The sequence below is a fragment of the Danio aesculapii genome, chromosome 7 (assembly GCF_903798145.1).
Source record: "Danio aesculapii chromosome 7, fDanAes4.1, whole genome shotgun sequence".
Lineage (NCBI taxonomy): Eukaryota > Metazoa > Chordata > Actinopteri > Cypriniformes > Danionidae > Danio > Danio aesculapii.
This window is the reverse complement of record NC_079441.1, coordinates 8,265,499-8,287,351: the sequence shown is the minus strand read 5'-3', so window position 1 is coordinate 8,287,351 and position 21,853 is coordinate 8,265,499. Positions and strand designations below refer to the sequence as shown.

The 21,853-nt window shown below is 38.0% G+C and overlaps 1 protein-coding gene across 1 annotated transcript in view; it reads right to left on the bottom strand.

Moving 5' to 3' along the window:
* The window catches only part of minar1 (membrane integral NOTCH2 associated receptor 1), a 59,274-nt gene extending 37,923 nt beyond the window's left edge, over positions 1-21,351 (bottom strand). Inside the window, exon 1 of the mRNA XM_056462601.1 lies at positions 19,111-21,351. Coding sequence (XP_056318576.1) covers positions 19,111-21,351 — 2,241 coding nt within the window. The remainder of the gene's footprint in view (positions 1-19,110) is intronic.
* Positions 21,352-21,853: the final 502 nt, after the last annotated feature.

Here is a 21,853-nt window from a genome sequence, read left to right as displayed (position 1 = left end):
CTAGCCTAGAGTACTATTTGCAGTTTAAAACTAGCCTAGAGCACCGTCTGCAATTAAAAAAAGCCTAAAGTGCCATCTGCTGTTAAAAACTAGCCTAGAGCACAGTCTACTGTTAAAACTTGCCTAGAGCACCATCTGCTGATAAAAAGTAGCCTAGAGCACCATCTGCAGTTTAAAAACTAGTCTAGAGCGCCATCTGCTGTTTAAAAACTAGGTTAGAGCACTGTCTGCTGTTAAAACGTGCCTAGAGCACTATCTGCTGATAAAAAGTAGCCTAGAGCACCATCTGCAGTTTAAGAACTAGTCTAGAGCACCATCTGCTGTTTAAAAAACTAGGCTAGAGCACTGTCTGCTGTTAAAACTAGGCTAGAGAACCATCTGCTGATAAAAAGTAGCCTAGAGCACCATCTGCAGTTTAAAAACTAGCCTAGAGCACCATCTGCTGTTAAAAACTAGGCTAGAGTGCCATCTGCTGATAAAAAGTAGCCTAGAGCGCCATCTGCAGTTTAAAAACTAGTCTACAGCGCCATCTGCTGTTTAAAAACTAGGCTAGAGCACTGTCTGCTGTTAAAATTAGCCTAGAGAACCATCTGCTGTTAAAAACTAATCTAGAGCCCCATCTGCTGTTTAAAAACTAGTCTAGAGTGCTGTCTGCTGTTAAAAACTAGCCTAGAGTCCTATCTGCTGTTAAAAACTAGCCTAGAGCGCAGTTAGAGTGCTGTTAAAAACTAGCCTAGATTGCTGTCTGCTGTTAAAAAGTAGCCTAGAGCACCATCTGCTGTTAAAAGACTAGGCTAGAGCACACTCTACTGTTAAAACTAGCCTAGAGCGCCATCTGCTGATAAAAAGTAGCCTAGAGCGCCATCTGCTGTCAAAAACTAGTCTAGAGCACCATCTGCAGTTTAAAAACTAGTCTACAGCGCCATCTGCTGTTTAAAAACTAGGCTAGAGCACTGTCTGCTGTTAAAACTAACCTAGAGCCCCATCTGCTGTTTAAAAACTAGTCTAGAGCGCTGTCTGCTGTTAAAAACTAGCCTAGAGTCCCATCTGCTGTTAAAAACTAGCCTAGAGCGCAGTTAGAGTGCTGTTAAAAACTAGCCTAGATTGCTGTCTGCTGTTAAAAAGTAGCCTAGAGCACCATCTGCTGTTAAAAGACTAGGCTAGAGCACACTCTACTGTTAAAACTAGCCTAGAGCGCCATTTGCTGTTTAAAAACTAGTCTAGAGTGCCGTCTGCTGTTAAAAACTAGCCCAAAGTACCATGTTAAAACTAGCCTACAGCACTATCTGCTGTTAAAAACTAGCCTAGAGCACCATCTGCTGTTTAAAAACTAGTCTAGAGCGCAGTTAGAGTGCTGTTAAAAACTAGACCAAAGTACCATGTTAAAACTAGTCTAGAGCACCATCTGCTATTAAAAACTAGCCTAGAGCACCATCTACTGTTAAAAAGTAGCCTAGAGCATCGTCTGCTGTTTACAAACTAGCCTAGAGCACCATCTGCTATTAAAAACTAGCCTAGAGCGCCATCTACTGTTAAAAAGTAGCCTAGAGCATCGTCTGCTGTTTACAAACTAGGCTAGAGCGCTGTCTGCTGTCAAAACCTAGTCCAAAGTACCACGTTAAAACTAGCCTACAGCACTATCTGCTGTTAAAAAGTAGCCTAGAGCGCCATCTGCTGTTAAAAAGTAGTCTAGAGCACAGTCTGCTGTTAAAAACTAGCCTAAAGTACCATGTTAAATCAAGCCTGGAGCACCATCTGCTGTGAAAAACTAGCCTACAGTATCGACTGTCTATTCAAGAGAGAATAGCTGTGCATTCTGAAAATCTCTGAATCAATTTCTTAAATTATATATATATATATATAATTTTATTTTTTATTTTTTTTTGCCACAGCTCTATCTACATGTTCCTCAGCTGCTCTTGCAACAGACTCTACATTGAACAAATCCACTTAAACTAATTTTTGAGCCAAAATGCCAAAGTCTGGAAAAGATAAGGAAAGGTTTCCTCTCCATTTCAGAAGCACCAGGACAGACTGACCTATTTCAGTTTTGCTACCAGCAGTTAATAACCGTTATCTGAATCTACAGTACACGATTTCTATATAATTGCAGCAGTTTTTGCTCTGCGCTGTCATTTTGGTTCTCTGTACATTTTGTATCTCTCCTCCAATAAAACCCGCTTGTTTTTCTCCGTCTCCACTCAGATTTAAGGTATGGCGTTGTTCTGTCTGGCCTGAGCGAAGGTGAAAATTAAAAAAAGCCACAGGAGTGAAGCCGGAGAGTGTAATGTTGAACCTCCTCTTGCTTCCAGCAGGGAAATACTAATCAAACAAGCACACATGCAAATGAAGGAAGGCCAACAGAGAGCAGCGAAAATACTGTCTTTCCAATATTTATACGAGGTTTGGGTTTTTTCCTCGCCAACAAAACAGCAGCAGTGAAATAATAGGTGCTGTAGGTCAGACTCAATGTCATCCTGAAGACGTGACTCACTGCATATGCTCGGATTTCATCATCAACTCACCATAACAAAACTGTATCTGCTTCCTCATACTGTGGCAGAGGAATGGATTTAAAGTAACAGTCTAATGCTAATGTAAGTTCATTAGGTGAGACATGATTATTAGTGTTGCTGCTAAGCGAGAGTCATCATTACAGCTGCTCATGCTCGTGTTAGTGGTTTAAACTAATATCAAACACTAATGAAACTCTGGGTAATTGTTCAACTTATGCTACTTTTCTTTTGTTTATTTTTATATACAGTTAAAATCCATCAAGCAACCTTAAAACAATAATGCAAAACAGCACTGTTGACTAAATATGTAAAAAAATTATTTGTGGTATTGATTAAATAAATAAATAAATAAATAAATAAATAAGGATGGATGGACAAATTAGACAATTAGAAACTAAAGGAAATAAAAATAATAATAATAATAATAAAAATAATAGAATGAAATAAAATAAAATATTCAATAAATCAATCAATAAATAATTAAATTAAAATAAAATAATCAATTACTCAATTTACACATAAAAATAAAACAAATAAAAATTAACTATTTAATTAATAAATAAAAAATACATTAATATAAATAACTAATACAATTAATTCATTCATTAAATAACATTAGTTAATTAAAATAACTAATCAATTTCATTTATTAAAAAGTGCTTGTAAAATATTTTTTCAAATGTGCATATAAAATAGGAATTACTGGTCTATTGTCAAGTGCAATTGGAAAAATAAATAGATGGATGGACAGATTAGACAATGAAAAATTAAAATAAAAAAAAAAAATAATATATTTTCTATTAAAATAAAATAAATGAATAATAAAATCTAAAAAATTTATTCATTTATTGATCAGATCAGTAAATTAAAAATAGATTACAAATAAATAAAAATAAATAACTAATAAATTTAATTTATTAAAAAGTGCTTGTAAAATATTTTTTCAAACTTGCATATAAAATAGGAATTACTGGTCTATTGTCATGAAAAAAAGATTAATCAAAAGCGTAAGAAATCATTTGTGGTATTGGAAAAATAAACTTATTAATTCATAAATATGGATAGAATATAGGATGGCTAAATAGATGGATGGACATATTAGACAATTAGAAACTAAAAGAAATAAACTAAAATAAACAAAAATGTAATTAAACTATAAATAAATAAATAAAACTAAAATATTAAATGAAAAAATAATTAATTAATCAATTTATTAAAAAAACATTAAAAATAAATAACTGATCAAATTAATTCATTCAATAATTAATAACAAAAAAATATATATATATATTTTTCATATTTGTATTTAAAATAGGAATTACTGGTCCATTGTCATGGAAAAAAATTATAAATCAAAAAATGTAAAAAAATCATTTGCTGTATTGGACATAAATAACTAATAAATAAATAAATAAATAAATAAATAAATAAATAAATAAATAAATATGGATAGGATATATGATGGCTGAATAGATGGATAGACAAATTAGACAATTAGACGATTAGAAATGAAATGAAATGAAATGAAATGAAATTAAATGAAATTAAATTAAATGAAAATGAAATTAAATTATTAATTTAAATAAAATAATCAAGGAATAATAAAAAACAAAAAATAAAAATTAATTAATTAATTAATTAAAAATACATAAAAAATGTATAACTAATAAAATTAATTCATTCGTTCATAATAATTCATAATATTTTTTAAACTTATAAAATAGCATTTATTGGTCCATTGTCAAGAAAAATAAATAAATCTCTCTCTCTCTCTCTCTCTCTCTCTATATATATATATATATATATATATATATATATATATATATATATATATATATATATATATATATTTTTTTTTTTTTTTTTTTTATAAAAGCAGTAATATACTATTTTGCAAATTAATTAAACATTTTTAACAAATTCATTAAATTAAAATAACAAAAACTATAAATATAAAATAAATACAAAATATTTAATAATACAGTATATTGTTAGATAGATAACACACAAAAAATAACAATTACAAATACAAAAACTGAAATAAAAAGCAGCACATTCAAAAACTGCATTCCCTATTTCTAATGATACAAACAACTGAATTTACATCAAAACAAGAAAGCGAATCAAAAAGACAATAAATTAGCAAGTATAAAGTATAATAAGGAGTCCCCACAGCAGAATGAATAGCCATAATATAATACAATACATAAATAACATGACAACACTTCTATTTCCACTGCCAGTTAGACAAATTTCTCATCAATATTGAAGGAGCCTTTCTTTAGCACACTTTGTCCAACACAATTCTGAGCTGAATGCACAGTCTTAATTAATACCTGATTGAAGATATCCTTCAAATGAAGCGACTAAAAGCACTGCTTGTTTATACTCCGCAAGCCAGCTTTTAGCTTGACCACTACTGACAAGAGCTTATCGCTTGGCTAGCTGGCACTTTTATTTGCGTTGCCCTTTATCAAGGGCACTTTGTGAGAAGGAACGGATGCTGTGCAAAGTGGCTGTTTGGAAATGACAGTTCCCTTGTATCTTCTCACGCACTAAACTGAGACGCTCATAAAGAGGTATGCTAAAAGACTGGCGTAACAGCTTCATGTGAATTAGAGACAGGATGAATTAGACGGAAATACAATAAAAGAGAGCGACTGGATGCGTACTGTAAGACTCACATTAGCCTAGAAAAAACATTTACCAAAACACTCACAGCTGAATAGATGTTTGGCAGACAGGCTGCTTGCCTGGGACCCATTGACAGTGCTGATTTCAATACATGAGAGTGATGCTTTTATATGAAAGATGTAAAAGACAAAAATGTAATAGAAATATCCAGCGTGTCATGTTTCAGAATCACGATTCACAGCTGCTATTGGTCAGGTATGCTGCTAGCTCTGGCCGGAAACCTCACAACTAAACGAAAAAAAAAAAGAGCAAAAATGCTACACAACAGAAAGGTGGAATAGAATAGAATAGAATAGAATAGAATAGAAAAAGACATTACCAATGAAATACAATAGAATAAAAAATATCAGAAATATACTAAGGAATAGAATAGAACAGAAAACTGGAGAATAGAATAGAATAGAATAGAATAGAATAGAAAAAGACATTACCAATGAAATACAATAGAATAAAAAACATCAGAAATATACTAAGGAATAGAATAGAACAGAAAATTGGAGAATAGAATAGAATAGAATAGAATAGAATAGAATAGAATAGAATAGAATAGAACATTGAAATATGAGAACTATGCTTGGGAAGAATGGAATACATTATAACAGAACAGAGAGATGTAGAATAGAATAGAATAGAATAGAATAGAATAGAATAGAATAGAATAGAAAAGTCACCAATGAAATACAACTGAATTAAAATAAAAGAACTATACTTTGGAATGGAATAGAACAAAGAAAGGTGAAATAGAATAGAATAGAATAGAATAGAATAGAATAGAAACATTGCCAATGAAATAGAATAGAATAGAATAGAATAGAATAGAATAGAATAGAATAGAATAGAATAGAATAGAATAGAATAGAATAGAAAAAGACATTACCAATGAAATACAGAATAAAAAATATCAGATATATACTACGGAATAGAATAGAACAGAAAACTGGAGAATAGAATAGAACATTGAAATATGAGAACTATACTTGGGAATTGAATAGAAAACAACAAAGAAGGGTAGAATAGAATACAATATAACAGAATAGAGACATAGAATAGAATAGAATAGAATAGAATAGAGTAGAAAAGTAACCAATGAAATACAACCGAATTAAAAATAAAATAATTATACTTTGGAATGGAATAGAACAAAGAAAGGTGGAATAGAATAGAATAGAATAGAATAGAATAGAACATTGAAATATGAGAACTATACTTGGGAATAGAATAGAAAACAAGAAAGAATGGTAGAATGGAATACAATAGAACAGAACAGAGAGGTGTAGAATAGAATAGAATAGAATAGAATAGAATAGAATAGAATAGAATAGAATAGAATAGAATAGAATAGAATAGAATAGAATAGAATAGAAAAGTAACCAATGAAATACAACAGAATTAATAATAAAAGAATTATACTTTGGAATGGAATAGAACAAAGAAATGTGGAATAGAATAGAATAGAATAGAATAGAAAAGAATAGAACAGAATAGAATAGAATAGAATAGAATAGAATAGAATAGAATAGAATAGAATAGAATAGAAATGTAACCAATGAAATACAACAGAATTAATAATAAAAGAATTATACTTTGGAATGGAATAGAACAAAGAAAGGTGGAATAGAATAGAACAGAATAGAATAGAATAGAATAGAATAGAATAGAATAGAAAAGTAACCAATGAAATACAACAGAATTAATAATAAAAGAATTATACTTTGGAATGGAATAGAACAAAGAAAGGTGGAATAGAATAGAATAGAATAGAATAGAATAGAATAGAATAGAATAGAATGGAATAGAATAGAATGGAAAAGTAACCAATGAAATACAACAGAATTAATAATAAAAGAATTATACTTTGGAATGGAATAGAACAAAGAAAGGTGGAATAGAATAGAAGAGAATAGAACATTAAAATATGAGAACTATACTTGGGAATAGAATAGACAACAACAAAGAAGGGTAGAATGGAATACAATAGAACAGAACAGAGAGGTGTAGAATAGAATAGAATAGAATAGAATAGAATAGAATAGAATAGAATAGAATAGAATAGAAAAGCAACCAATGAAATACAAGTGAATTAAAAAAAAGAACTATAATTTGGAATGGAATAGAACAAAGAAAGGTGGAATAGAATAGAATAGAATCGAATAGAATAGAAATGTTGTCAATGAAATACAACAAAATAAAAAATATAAAAGAAATATACTATGGAATATAATAAAACAGATTGGTAGAATAGAATAAAATAGAATAGAATAGAATAGAACTAATTAAGAAATATAATAACTATATATGGGAATAGACTACAACAGAAAAAATAGAATAGAATAGAATATATTAGAGTAGAATAGATTAGAATAGAATAGAAACCAATAGAATACAACATAATTCAAGATACAAAAACTACTGTATACTTGGGAATAGAATAGAACAGAGCAGAGAAGGATAGAATTGAGTAGTATACAATAGAATATAAATTCAAAAGAAAACAGAACAGAACAGAGTATAATACTGTAGATGCAGATTACCAAGAAAAGCAGAACAGAAAAAAAAGTTATATATTTCATTAAAATATAAACACTATAGATTGGACAACAATAAATAAGGGTAGAATAGAATGCAAAGACATTAATTTAACAGAACAGAATTAAAAAGAAGAGAACATAATGATACTGTAGATGAGAACAAAGAACAGTGGAACAGAACAGAACATAATAGAACAGAAAACACAACAGAACTCCAATAACAAAACAATAAAAATAATGAAAAATAATTATTAATTAATTAACTTATTTATTTATTTATTTATTTATTTATTATTAATTATGTAGCAAAACATAAAAAGAAAAATATTATGGAATAGAAAAGAATTGAACAGAATACTGGAATAGAAAAGTAACCAATGGAATACAGCAGAATTGAAAAAAAAATATTTGAAATTAAAAAGAGAAGGGTAGAGTATAATAATAGAATAGAGTAAAGTAGGATAGAATAGAATAGAATAGAATAGAATAGAATAGAATAGAATAGAATAGAACAGAACAGAAAAACTAAATTGACCAATGGAAACCAATTGAATACATTGGAATTAATAAAATTTTGAATAGAATTGAATAGAATAAAATAGGGTTATATTTTGTGTTTTGCTCTTACAAATAATAGCCACAATTGAATGAAAATGAGTATAAATATTTGATCATATATTACACTCCAATTTTAAATACACACTTCACCTATAAATAAGCCTGACCACAAAGTCAGAATAGCCACAGAATGGTAATAGGCACTGGGTTGTTATGTGTTCTCATTAATGTGAATGAAATTTGATTAACCACCGGCTCCCTGTGCGATCATTCACTAAAATTATCTACAGCTTGGATCGTCCCAGAGAGGCAGGGACATTTGGCACTCGCAAGTTCCCCAAAAAGATCAGAAGGGACGATACGAGAACTGGCAGGATTCTAAACAGGGCAGTTAGCCAAGAAGACGAGAGCGAGAGGCAGAGAGGCAAAACTAGGAAAATAATGAAAATATTCCCAAGACGAATGAAGGGATATTGTTGCTCTGAGAAGAGAAAAACAGAGTACAACCAAATAAGCTAGAAGAGAATTGAATAGAATCCCCAAAAAATTGAATAAAAGCAAAACATTCTGCGTAAATAAAAATAGCTATACTGTCGGATAGATTAGAGAAGAAAAGGTTGGAATACACACACACACACACACACACACACACACACCCACACACACACACACACACACACACACACACACACGCATACACACACACACACACACACACACACACACACACACACACACACACAAAACAGAATGACAGTAAAAAAGAGCAGCACACAGAATTATACTGTGCATGCAAACAAAGAAAGATAAAATAGAATAGAATAGAACAGAATACAATAGGATATAATATATGATATGATATGATATGATATGATATGATATGATTTGATATGATATGATATGATATGATATGATATGATATGATATGATATAATATGATATGATATGATATGATTTGATATGATATAATATGAAATGATCTAGGATAGGATAGAATGGAGAAAACAATGGAGCAGAAGAGTACGAAATATGAACTGAAGAGCCAAATATGCTATAAATGCAAAGTCAAAATGATCAAATAGAATAGAATAGAATAGAATAGAATAGAATAGAATAGAATAGACAAAACAATGTAACAGAACAGAAGGAAAAACTAAACAGAAAATTATACTGTAGAGGCAATCTGTGAATGTTAGAATAGAACAGAATAGAATAGAAAAAAATATGAAAGCAATGTAACAGAACAGAACTGAAAATTACATTGTAGGTACCAACTGAGGATGGCATAATATAATATAATATAATATAATATAATATAATATAATATAATATAATATAATATAATATAATATAATATAATATAATATAATATAATATAATATAACATAACATAACAGAATAGAATAGAATAGAATGTTAAAGGTCGAACATAATGTACAGATCTGAAAGTTACACTGTAGATGCAAACTGAGAATAGAATAGAATAGAATAGAATAGAATAGAATGAAACAGAATAGAATAAAATGAAACAGAATACAATAGAATACAAAAAGCAATGTAACAGCACAGAAGAAAAAACTGAACACAAATGTGTACTGTACAGGAAACTGAGAATGCTAGAATAGAATAGAATAGAATAGAATAGAATAGAATAGAATAGAATAGAATAGAATAGAATAGAATAGAATAGAATAGAATATATGAAAGTAATGTAACAAAACTGAACTTGAGATTACACTGTAACTGCAAACTGAGAATGGTAGAATAGAATAAAATAGAATAGAAAGGAATAGAATAAAATGCAAAAACATGAAAGCAATGTGATAGTACAGAATTAAAAATTACACTGTAGATGCAAACTGAGAATAGTAGAATTGAATAAAATAAAATAGAATAGAAAAGAATAGAATACAAAAAGAAGAAAACAATGGAACAAAATAGAAGGAATAAACAGAACAGAAAATTGTGCTGTGGAGGCAAACTGAGATTGCTAGAATAGAACAGAATAGAATAGAATGCAAAAAGAAGAAGCAATGTATCAACAGAGCTGAAAAATTATACTGTAGATGCAACCTGGGAATGGTAGAATAGAATAGAATAGAATAGAATAGAATAGAATTCAATAGGATAGGATATAATAGAGAAAATGATGGAACAGAACAGAAAGAAATAAGAATTGGAGGGTCAAATATACTTTAGATGCAAAGTAAGAATGATCAAAGTGAACAGAATAGAATAGAATAGAATATAATTGTCACGGATTGGTCAGGCTCTCACGATCCCCACTCACGAAGATCACCATCACCTGACTTCTAATGAGCACACAGCTGCATCACATTCACGAGCACCAGATAAAAGCACAGCACTCCAGTCGCTCATTGTCCGGGCTCGTCTCGACGAAAGCGGACAACTGAGCGACCACTCAGCGTAGTCATCCTCAGCTAAAACAAACGCTTTACTTACCTGTTCTCTTTGTATTCCTCCTAGTCTTCCTGGTCCACCCGAATCGTCCTGTCTTCCAGTCCTTCCAAGTCTGTGTCATCCTCTGTCAGCTGTATCTGGTGTGTGCTGTCCATCCTCGTGTATTCCTGTTACCCAGCCACGGAGGAAAAGACCCCAACATCATTCCTGATCCTCCTGGCTATCCTTCATGTGCTCCTTGTTGTCATTTAATAAACACCCTAACGTTTCCTTACCTCTGTCTCCTGTCCGCTTCATAACAGAAGCCCGGACCCATAACGACGACAACATGAGCACCCCCGATCACTTTCAAGAGCTGGTGGACCAGTTGAAGCGGATTCTACAGCCACCAGCTCCACTTTCCAACGCACCACCAGCACCGAGCACTTCCGCCTCCACAGTTTCTTCTTCGGCCCTTCCTTCCAGTCCCATGGCCCGACCAGCGCCCTACTCAGGCGGAGCGGGGGAGTGCAATGGTTTTCTGTTACAATGTTCCCTCATATTCGAAATGCAACCTTCTCTATATCCCACAGATAAGTCAAAGATCGCCTACATCGTATCACTACTCTCTGGGCCTGCACTTAAATGGGCTGAGACGATCTGGAACCAAGCCGGGCCGGTCATGAATTCCATCACTACCTTCACGGAGTATTTCAAAGAGGTGTTTGGACGTTCTGATGGGGAAGTAGCCGCTGGAGAGCAGCTGTATCATCTAAAGCAAGGTACTCTATCTACACAGGAATATGCTCTCCGGTTTCGCACTCTAGCAGCTGCAAGTGGATGGAATGAGAGATCGTTGTTGACCACGTACCGGCTCGGCTTGGAACCCACTCTCCGAATCCAGCTGGCCACATTAGATGATACTATGGGTCTGGAGAGATTCATCCAACATTCTCTCCGATGTTCCGATCGTCTCCGTTCCTATCAACAGGACACCATCACCCCCTCGTCTGCACTCCTCCAATCGCCTGAGTCAACAGCCTCTCCAGAACCAGAACCCATGATAATAGAGTCTGGAAGACTGACATCAGCGGAACGACAGAGGAGGCTGACCCGGGGTCTGTGTCTATACTGCGGTGTCAGTGGACACACCCGTATGGAGTGTCCCCTTCGTCCCATTCGGACTTCAGTGAGTGTATTCAGTACGAATATTGAACAATGTAAACCACTTACTACCACCGTACAAATAACTACTGCCTCTATTTCTCTCCTTGTCACAGCCCTCATCGACTCCGGGTCAGCAGGGAACTTCATCTCCCAATCCCTCTGTCGTCAACTCCACCTACGTACTGAGGCGTCCTCGCATATATACCAGATACAACCGATAACCCAGTGCACTCGATCTTCGACCCATATCCATCGACAATGCGAAGACATCCTTCTTCAAGTGGGGTTGTTACATCAAGAGAGGATTCAATTTCTGGTTCTGGAGGGTGCAAATATGGACATCATTCTAGGGCGCCCGTGGCTGGTGAAGCACGATCCCATCATCTCTTGGGGCACAGGAGAGATAAAGAAATGGGGATCTGGATGTACACCTACCTGTTTTCCAAATCTCCCTCTTCAAGGTCGGAACCCCATTTCTTTGTTTACAACATCGGTCGAGAGTCCTCCTGAGAAGCAGTCTATCCACATTCCTAAGGAGTACAGCTCCTTTCATGATGTCTTCTGCCCCAAGAGAGCTTCCCAGCTACCGCCGCATCGGCCATGGGACTGCGCGATCGACCTAGTTCCAGATGCCCAGTTGCCAAGAGGTAGGATCTACCCGCTCTCGCTTCCAGAGAATCAGGCAATGGAAGATTACATAAGGGAGGCTCTGAGTCAGGGGTACATACGTCACTCAAAATCACCAGCCGCCTCAAGCTTCTTCTTTGTGGCCAAGAAGGACGGAGGGCTGCGTCCATGCATCGACTACAGGGTCCTAAATAACGGTACAGTAAAATACCGATATCCCCTTCCTCTGGTACCAGCCGCTTTGGAACAGCTCCGAGAAGCTAAAGTCTTCACTAAATTGGACCTCCGCAGCGCGTATAATCTGATAAGAATACGTGAGGGGGACCAATGGAAGACAGCATTCGTGACCCCTACTGGCCACTATGAATATGAGGTCATGCCTTACGGTCTGGTCAACGCCCCCTCCGTATTCCAAAACTTCATTCATGAAGTCCTCCGGGAGTTTCTTCACCACTTTGTAATAGTGTACATAGATGACATCCTCATTTACTCCCGGAGTGAGGCCGAACATCGCCAACACGTTGCGGAGGTCCTACACACATTGAGAGAACATCACCTCTACCTCAAAGCGGAGAAATGCTCATTCCACCAGAAGTCGATTCATTTCTTGGGATACATCATTGACCAAACCGGTATACGTATGGATGGGAAGAAAATTGAGGCTGTTCTATCCTGGTCAGAACCCACTTCCATTAAGGAGCTCCAGAGGTTTCTTGGGTTTGCTAACTTTTATAGACGGTTTATCAAGGACTACAGCAGGATTACATCACCTCTCACTAATCTCCTCAAGGGTAAACCCAAAGGACTGGAGTGGACCAAAGAAGCAGCCGCAGCCTTCCGCCTTCTTAAGAAGGAGTTCACAAGGGCCCCACTCCTGACTCATCCTGACCCAAATCTTCCTTTCGTGGTGGAAGTGGACGCATCCACCACCGGCGTCGGGGCAGTATTATCCCAACATCATGATACACCGCCCCGACTGCATCCCTGTGCCTATTTCTCTCGGAAGTTGAGCCCGGCGGAGCAGAATTACAGCATAGGAGACAGGGAGCTTCTAGCAATCAAGCTAGCCTTGGAGGAGTGGCGTCACTGGTTGGAGGGAGCCAAACATCCGTTCCAGGTGATCACAGATCACAAAAACCTCCAATATATCAAAGAGGCCAAGAGACTATGTCCACGTCAAGCCAGATGGTCACTTTTCTTCTCACGTTTTGATTTCTCCATTTCCTATCGTCCAGGACCCAAGAATCTAAGAGCAGACGCTCTCTCTCGTTTACACGAGCATCACGATCATGAAGAACTCCCAACGAAGATTCTTCCCGAACACATCTCCATTTGTCCGATCACCTGGAACGCTCCTCCAGTCGTTGCCACTCCGGAAGCCCCTGCTCCGCCGGGATACCCTCCTCATCGGCAGTTCATACCACCTGAACACCGGGTAGATCTGATCCACTCCTTACATACCTCGCTAGGCACTGGACATCCAGGGATCAACAATACTCTCTCGCTAGTATCCCAACGATTCTGGTGGCCAAACATGGCAAGGGATGTGAGGCAATATGTTCAGGGCTGTAAGGACTGTGCCCAATCCAAGAGCCCACGTCATCTACCCGCTGGAAAGCTCCATCCCTTGCCGATTCCGAACCGTCCCTGGTCACACCTAGGAGTGGACTTTATCACTGACCTCCCCTCGTCAGAAGGTAATACCTGTATTCTAGTCATCGTAGATAGATTCTCAAAGTTTGTCAAACTAATCCCTCTGAAAGGTCTTCCCACAGCCTTTGAAACAGCCGACAATATCTTTAATCAAGTCTTCAGGTCATTTGGTATTCCAGAAGATATTGTGTCGGACAGAGGTCCACAGTTCATCTCACGTCTATGGAAAGCCTTCTTCAAGCTCCTAGGTGTGGCCGTCAGCCTCTCTTCTGGATATCATCCCCAAACCAACGGGCAGACAGAGAGGAAGATTCAGGAGGTGGGACGGTTCCTGAGGACCTTCTGCAGTGGTCACCAGAGCTCCTGGAGCCAGTATTTGGGCTGGGCAGAATATGCCCAAAATTCACTGCGGCAACCCTCCACCGGACTCACGCCATTCCAGTGCGTCCTGGGCTTCCAACCACCGCTCTTTCCCTGGGATGGCGAACCATCTGATGTCCCCGCAGTGGATCACTGGTTCCGGGAGAGCGAGAGAGTCTGGGACGAGGCTCATCAACATCTGCAGAGGGCAGTCCGTCGAAGCAAGGTAACCGCCGATAGAAGAAGGTCTGAAGAACCCAGATACACACCCGGACAAAAGGTGTGGCTATCCACCCGGGACATACGCATGCGACTGCCCTCTCGCAAGTTAAGTCCCCGATTTGTTGGTCCCTTCACCATCGTGGAACAGGTTAACCCCGTCACCTACAAACTACAATTACCCTCTCACTACCGTATTCACCCTACATTCCACGTATCACTCCTGAAACCCTATCACGATCTGTTCTTCCCTCCACAGAGCCTGACCACGAAGAGGAACCCCCTCCTCCACTGCTCCTAGAAGAAGGAGCCGTCTACGCAGTGAAGGAGATCTTGCGTTCCCGACGTCGTGGTGGCCAGTTGGAGTACCTGGTGGACTGGGAAGGGTACGGCCCCGAAGAAAGGACATGGGTTCCCAGAGCTGATATTCTCGATCCTAGTCTCATGGTGGAGTTTCATGAGAGCCACCCTGAGTTCCCAGCGCCTAGAGGCAGAGGGAGACCACCACGGCGTCGGAGGTGTCGGCCCTCAGGAGCGGGCCCTGGGGAGGGGGGTACTGTCACGGATTGGTCAGGCTCTCACGATCCCCACTCACGAAGATCACCATCACCTGACTTCTAATGAGCACACAGCTGCATCACATTCACGAGCACCAGATAAAAGCACAGCACTCCAGTCGCTCATTGTCCGGGCTCGTCTCGACGAAAGCGGACAACTGAGCGACCACTCAGCGTAGTCATCCTCAGCTAAAACAAACGCTTTACTTACCTGTTCTCTTTGTATTCCTCCTAGTCTTCCTGGTCCACCCGAATCGTCCTGTCTTCCAGTCCTTCCAAGTCTGTGTCATCCTCTGTCAGCTGTATCTGGTGTGTGCTGTCCATCCTCGTGTATTCCTGTTACCCAGCCACGGAGGAAAAGACCCCAACATCATTCCTGATCCTCCTGGCTATCCTTCATGTGCTCCTTGTTGTCATTTAATAAACACCCTAACGTTTCCTTACCTCTGTCTCCTGTCCGCTTCATAACAATAATAGAATAGAATAGAATGAAAAAATATGAAAGCAATGTAACAGAGCAGAACTGTAAATTACACTGTAGATGCAAACTGGGAATGGTAGAATAGAATAGAATAGAATAGAATAGAATAGAATAGAATAGAATAGAATGCAAAAAGAAGAAAGCAATATAATAGAACAGACAAGTATACTGTAGATACAAAGTGACAATGGTAGAATAGAATAGAATAGAATAAAACAGAATATAATAGAAAAGAAAACAATAACAACATAACATTTATCTCAGCACAGCACAAGTAGCCCTGTATAAAAATGGTCTCCTCTTCCTGTTTTCCTAATGCATGTGATTAGAAATGAAGGCCATATTCTATTACCCACACAAAAACTGCAGAAGACAGCCTGCCTTAGTAAAGACGCAGGTCATGACATCCTTTCAGTTCACGTTTTGTGATATTTCATATAATAACGAGAAAATAATTTACCCCGAATCCTATCTTCTTGAACCGAAGGTTGATGGAACATATTCATCTTAAAGTATTCAGGGACTTCTCGAGCTTGTTTATATTTAGGCTTCTCAATACAGCAAAGTACTGAACCCTCAGCTCACAGGCATGTCAACATATTACCTTGAGAGCTACCGAATAGTTTACAGGACCAATTTGCCATGAAATCCCTGCTCCTCTAGGGGGATTGAATTAAAATTATTTGTCTGCTTCTCTACTGTGCCCTGCGCTTAGTCTGTGCCCCCTATCTGGGCTAAAAGTACACCTAGATGTAGAATAACATTGGTAAATTGGGTGATAATTGCACCACAAGAGACTGTGGCTTTACTATTAGAGATATGATATAAAAGGTAGCTTGCTTCCAGAACAACATGACTGCATGAACTTTGGGAACTGATTGAGGGTAATTGAGCATAACAACCTAGGGGTGTCAACCAATGAAAATCATGTAAAGGTGTAGGAGTGATTTGACAACCATAACAACCTGCCTCATGAATATTCATAAGGTGACGTAACATTCTTACAAAACTGTAGTTTCGTCTAAAATCAGCTGTGTGGGCACTAGCCATAATGATTTGTTTGTTTATTTGACTCCAGTTCTTGCATTTACATAATAACCAAGCTCTTATATCGTAATAACAACTTCCAATAGTATAAAACAGTTGCTACAGCCCAGTAACCAGTGATTGGTATATAATGCTGGATTTGTTATGTTACATAACATGCTAACTTTAAACTCTAAAAAATCCTGAGATGTTGAAACTCAATGTTAGGTCAAATATGGACAAACTCAACAGTGAAAAGTGTTATTGAAATATAATCCAAAAAAATAACAACATTGGGTTGGTCAATATTTGACCCAACGTTGGGTTATCACAATCCACCTTTCTTTAGAGTGTATAGAATTTAGTTTCAGCAATTTTACTCTGGTTTTATGATCACAACAAAGTATGGGTTGATCTATGTCTCACTAACCTTACACTCGAAAAAAGTTGGGTTGTCGTAACCAAACACTGGATGAAATATAGACAAATCTAATGTTGGGTTATTTTTTTCAATTAAATTTACATTTATAACCCAATGGCTGAGTGTGAGGTTGACGAACCAGGATGGCTTGTAGTGAGTTCTCGAAGTATAGTAAAATGAGAAACACCTGAAAAAAAAAAAGTGATGGTTTATTTAGTGTACGAGAGTGAAAAACAAGATAAGCCCAATACTCAGCAAAGTAACAATATAACTAAAATAATGGAACAAATAAACAGCAAACAAACTATATATGGACAATTACGATAATAGACACAGACAGGTCACAAATTGCTTATGGCACCACAGTAGCTCGCTCGCTCGCCAGGTTAACTGACCTCGAATTGCTGTTTGGGGCTGCCTTTTAAAGGTGAAGCCCCACTCATTTAACACAAACCAACATGCACTAATTAAAAGGTAAGCATAAACATCTGTACATGTTCTCAATTTCATTATTTAAAACCCATTAGACCCCAAACAGTCACAATTAATCGAAGTAAACTAAAATATATCAATGTATAAAGATATAAACATTTAAACTTGAATATATAGATACATAACGATACGTATAAACACATTTCTCCCCCATCCAGAGGACAATGGACAAGTCGGCTTCCAGTTGCTCTGGAGCGCTCCACAGTGAACTCGGCACTACTTAGCCAGGCCGCTGAGAGGTGCTCTGCTTGACAGGAAGACCGACGAAACAGAGACACAGACGCCAAACAAGTAAATATCAAACAAATTACAACTGTAAACTCTTAGACGCAGACAAACTGAAAACATTAAACACTCAGACAACATGTGTGTGTGTATGTTTTGTGACAATAGCATGCGTTATGGATGGAGAGGGCGAAATGCGTTTGTGGATGCGTTTGTGTGTGTGTGTGTGTGTAAGAACCAATGTGCTGATGGCAGATGTGTGCACCTGAATCGCTTCAGGCTTTTATAGATAACTAAGGTAAGTGAATGTTTTGATGTGGAGCACTGTTTATCAGCCAGTGACAAGTCCAAATCCAACTTTGGGTTCCAACAATCCACTTTGTCCCATTATTCATCAGGGATCGCCACAGCAGAATGAACCACCAACTTATCCAGCATACTGTATGTTTTACACGGCGGATACCCTTCCAGCTGCAAACCAGTACTGGGAAACATCCATACACACACATACACTATGGCCAATTTAGTTTATTCAATTTACCTATACCGCATGTTTTTGGATTGTGGGGGAAACCGGAGCACCCGGAGGAAATCCACCCCAACACGGGGAGAATACTCCACACAGAAATGCCAACTGGTCCAGCCGGGACTTAAACCAGTGCCCTTCTTGCTGTGAGGCGATAATGCTAACCACTGAGCCACCATATCACCCCTTTTGAAATCATTTCAGGTTTGAAAGAATTAGATATTTGAGTAAAATTGTCTAAAGCAGTGTTTCTCAACCCTGTTCCTGGAGGCACACCAACAGTACATATTTTGTATGTCTCCCTTTTCTGACCCATAACTTCAGGTGTTGGAGTCTCTTCTGATGTTATGATAAGTTGATTCAGGTGTGTTTGATTAGGGAGAGGTTGAAAATGTGTACTGTTGGTGTGCCTTCAGGAACAGGGTTGAGAAACACTGGTCTAAAGCATTCAAATTTAGATTATTGTCTCAAGTGATCTAATAAGTCTCCCTTGCCAATTGATTGGATATTCTATATTCACAGATATTGAATATTCTATTCAGTTGAGTGATTCAGCAAGTCAACCAGAAATACAGTGCAGAGTTTAGCATATAACACAGCACAAATCAAATCAAATTCAACACATAGTATATACAAAACAAAGAAATATAGTTGTGTTACCTCTCGGGATTTCCTATGCCGTTCTTTGCTTTCACTATGCCGATCTCTTTCTTTGCCTTCCTCCCCCGTGTGACTGGAATAAGAAACTGTTCTCCAGTCTCGAGGTGAATTGGTGATGCTAGTCACTTTGGACTCAGTGGCGCTGTTTTCCTCATTGAGTGACCTGGACGACCTGCGTGTGAAAACACTTTTCTTTAAAGCTTTTACCCTCAGGCTTTCACTCCCATCAGCTTCCGAGCAACACCACTCTGGGCTTTTTTCCACCTTCATGTTGTGCCCAGTGGTGTGACATTGAAAAACATGTGGCGAGAGGTTGGCGTCAGTCTTTATCTGTTCCACCAGACCACCATCACTCGATTTCCCATTCACCTCCGGCTCTTGAATCTTTTCATCCAGCCTAGTAAGCTTAGAGAGCACCTGAGAGATCTCCCCTCGCACCCCTGAAAGGGACTCAAGCTTCTTCTCAATCTCACCAATCCTGAGTACCAGTTTGCAAACACTCTCTTTGAGCTCATCATCAGAGTTCTCCAGTGACTGGAACAGTCGGTCGAGCTTGATCCCAGTTTTGCCGATCTTAATAGTGTTTCGTTCAGGTGAGCTGTCCCCATCTGATTTAGTCACCTGAGACAGTGAGCCGTTGCTGTTATAGCACGATGGCTGCACAACTCCAAGAGATTCACACACACTCATATCATCCAGAAAGCGAAAGATGTCACTAATATTGTCGCTGACGATCTCAGAGTCTTCCTCTGAGTGTTTAAAGGGTGGCCTCTCTTTAAATTTGTTTTGACTGGGATAATCTTTCACCTTCCTGGACTCATGTTGTTCCGTCTGAGTCCCAACACTCATGCCATTGTCCACATTACTTGACTGAAATGATGGACAATTCATACTCTTGTCCTTGTACCTTCTACCAACCTCTCTTTTCTCAATACCAGGTCCACAAGCAACAGAAGACATGTCTTTAGTTTTGCTTCCATTGGACTTCTTGGAGAAACCTGAGGGAGAGGCAGTGGGCTTGTCCTTTGCACACTGAAAGTGTTGGTCATTCTCCATGGTGCCAATGTGATGACGGTGATTGTCCTTTGGCACTTTGCCGTTCAAGAAGGACCTCTCAAAATCAGGACCTTCTTCTGTATTCAAACTCAAGCTCTTGACAGGCCAGGCTGGCTGTCTGCCATGCTTGCTAGAAGTTCTCCTGTTGCTCACACACTCAGAAACTGTTGTGGGTCCAAAGTAAGTGGACGCTTGCAAGTCATCCAGGCTCTCGTGCTTGACCCGCCCTTTGTTCTGGATGGGTGAGTTGACGGGTTCAAAGTAAGGGTTGCTGTACGGCAGCTCAAAACTATGATTGAAGAACGTGGGAGGCTTGCTCAGCTCCCTCCTGTGGTGGTAATTGCCACCAGATTTGGGATTCGCTCTGCACTCTGTGGTAATCACATGGGGCGAAAAGGCAACAAGGTTGTGGAAATCCTCTTTGAAGATATTCCGCTTTTGCACACAGGAGTGCACGGTGAAAGGCTCTCCGCTGGACACGTAAACATCCTTGATCCCTGGGTTGGTGTGGAGAGATTCCTGGTCTGTGGTAGACTCGCTGTCGATGTCCATGGGGAAGTAAGTGCTCTGCATCTCGCACGGAGGAGGACTGACGCTGGCATACTGTGGCAGATGCTGTAGTTTATCTAGAGAGGCTGCCCTACATTTCAGATCCTTGGTGACTCCCAGGAGGAAGTTGGGGTCTGAGGTTGGTATAAACTGCTGGCAGCTGTTGCAGTCAGATTTGGGTGAATTTCGAGATACGTGATGACCCCTGGTGTCCAAAAGTTTGTACGCCCTGTCATTGTCATTGTATTTATACACATCCGTGTCAGATCGACAGGACTCAAATGACTGGTTCTTGTGAAACTTGGGTCTTGGACCCATTGGCAGCTTGTCTTTGGCCATACCTCCATTCATCTGGATGAGATTAAACATGGTAACGATATCAGCCGCCACCATGAGCTTCTTGGATTGTTGATCCTCCACCGAGCACCTCATCTTGTCCTTGAATAAGGTTGCTGGGAAAGCCGGATCCAAACATGCTGTGTAGAATAGCAGACTCCTCAGCTTAGCCAAATGGACCAAGTCAAACCTGGCACAAAGGGACTTACAAAGGTCCTGGTAGGAAACAGTACTGTACTTGGTATCCAATTCCTCCAAAATCCTCACAAGGAAGAGGGAATACTCTGGCATGGCATCCATTGTTGTTTTGATTGTTGATTTTGGGAAGAAAGGACAGCCTACAGGGGACAGATGAATGATTAGTGACTGAAGAAATGTGAGCCATCTGCCAAACTACGATAAAAATCACATCAAGATGCAGGTCTGAGACCAACACAGGCATACTCTGAATATTGATTGACCAATACAGAGTTTTTTTTATCTTTACAAAGAGCTCAAAAGGTCTGAAAACAATGCAAAACAAAGAAATGTTTGACAGAAACCTAATACAACACACTTAAGATTAGGAAATTATTAATGTTATGTGATTTATTTAGTTTCTATATTGCAGTGTTTTTCTTTCTTCTGTTGCCTGATTTCTTATGTCATACAAGTACATTTGTGAATAAAATTATCTGACGTGTTGCAATAATTAGTTAAATCATGTGATGCTTAATGATGTGATGAACATTAATTGTGAACTGTCTATGCATACTCAAGTTCATATTGTCATTTTAAACATTTCTGACAAATTCTTTTTAAA